General features: G+C 54.4%; 1 protein-coding gene across 1 annotated transcript; it reads left to right on the plus strand.

Annotated features, from left to right (window-relative positions):
* Window positions 1–952, plus strand: LACBIDRAFT_302366 (uncharacterized protein; the record flags this gene model as incomplete). Its single annotated transcript, XM_001890884.1, has 2 exons — window positions 1–144; window positions 434–952. Coding segments are annotated over 2 exons (663 nt in total), but the record flags the coding sequence as incomplete, so codon positions are not given.
* Window positions 953–1,960: the final 1,008 nt, after the last annotated feature.

Genomic DNA, 1,960 nt, shown 5'->3' on the forward strand with positions numbered 1-1,960 from the left:
TGCGAACTTATCAAGTCGAGCTCGGTGGAGGAGGGTGCGGAGGGGAAGAGGGCGGCGTTGGTTTTGCGGGCGGATGCAGGGAGGGCGTTGGATGATGCGTGGAGAGGGGGGTGGGTGGATGTTGGGTTGGTTGAGGCTGCTGCTGTGGGTGTTCTTTCTTTTCTCTCTTGTCATTTCTCGCGATTGGAGTTGGACTTGGGCCTTGCCCGTTGTTGTTGACATTTGAGTGTCTTATTCCCTCTGCTTTTCTCCTGAACTTTCTTCTCTTATCTTTCTACGTTCTCTTTTATATTTTCTCTTCAACAATCTATCTGCTTTTTCTTTCTCTCTCTTTCTCTTACCATTCCCCTCTGCCCCGCTTTTATTCTTACTAACGTCTCTTAATTCCGTTGTTCTCTCTGTACAATCCATCAGACTGACCGCCTCATTACAGATTTTAGCCCTCTTTGAATCCTGTGCCCATCCGGACCACACGCCCGACCGCTTCGCTCGCTCGCTGGTAACCCTTGACGAACTGATTCGATCATTATCACTAACGAGTATAGATGCCCACGATCGGGACGTGGTGCGCTTCCCGCCAGGCCAGGTCCCTGTTGTTTTACTTGACGGGGGCGGCGAGGAGGGCGAGAGAAAATGTTCTTGTGTTGGGTTCGCGAATGATTCTCATACGCGAATTGGCGGTGCCGCAGGTGGCGATTCTCATAACGTTGGTGAGGATGCCCATTCTGTCAGCGGTGGTGCTGGTGCTGGCGACTCGCCAACCAATTCCACGTGCTCGCCCACGCTTCCTTGGGACCCCGCGTGGACCGCGAGAGAGATTAGAAATGAAGAGGTACGCAGGCTCTGCTGGGGAGCTCTGGTCCTCGTGGCGGGGTTCAGCGCGCAATGCTTGGTTCAAGTAAAGGGGGATTATAGCTGGGAGCGGTGCCCGTATTGCTTCGATGAAATGTAGGTAAAAGCCGCGGCAGGTGCATGAATGATAGCACGCTTATGCGGGAGGGTTATCTCGGATAGCAAGGAGCGTGTGATGGTGGCAAATGGTGACGACGACGAGGGAGAGGAAAAAATAGAAAGAAGCAACCAAACTCGATATGAAGCACCATCCTCCCATCCTATGCGTGTCAAAATCGCCGCACCCAGCAGAGATTTTTCTTCTTTGCCGGCATCGTTCTCTTCGCTCCTGACGGTGTGTTTCTCCCAGCTGGCTCCTACGACAAGGGCGCTTCTCCCTCCACCACCCGCAGTCGTGCCTCCCCTTCCACCCACAAGCATGCTCCACCTCCACCAGCGTCGCTCTTCCCTCCAGCGGCAGTTAGGCCGCAACTCTTCACGCCCGCCCGGCTCCTACTCCCTACCCTTCCTCCCCTCCCCAGACTTGAAAGCGGGAACTGCTCCGAAATGCTCCTGTCTATGCTCATGTTCAGCGTCCTCGTCCTCCCCTCCGTCCTCCTCCAACGAGCTATAGAAGGCGGAGGGCTACGGTTCGGACTAGGTGTGACCGTGGGGGTTTACAAATGCGACGTGTGGGATGTATGGGTGGGTGAGTGCGGTGAATGAGGTAAAGCCTGCGTTTGCGCGTGCGAATGGGATTGGGATTGCGACTGCGATTGCGGGGGCTAAACTTCCCCCTCCGCCATGATGTGTAAGAACTATATTCGTCGTATGTATCGATCGATCCGACCCTTCAGAAAGCGGGAGCTGCGACCTTCCCCCTCGTGAAGGCTGCTGTTGCTGACGCTGATGCATGACCGCCAGTTGCTGTTGCGTCTCAAGGGTTCCTTGCTTCTCGACGTGTTTCATTATTGATTTCCTGAATGTGGGATTTCGTTAGCCCGAGCCGGGTTTTGCAGGAGGGAAGAATGTAACACAGAAGGAAAGAAAAAGGGAGACCTACCGATCGCAAACAGTCCCAGAACCCCTCGACAAGAACTTGACCCCTCAAGAGGGATGGGAGCAGAAA

Source organism: Laccaria bicolor, genomic scaffold (genome assembly GCF_000143565.1).
Source record: "Laccaria bicolor S238N-H82 LACBIscaffold_213 genomic scaffold, whole genome shotgun sequence".
NCBI lineage: Eukaryota > Fungi > Basidiomycota > Agaricomycetes > Agaricales > Hydnangiaceae > Laccaria > Laccaria bicolor.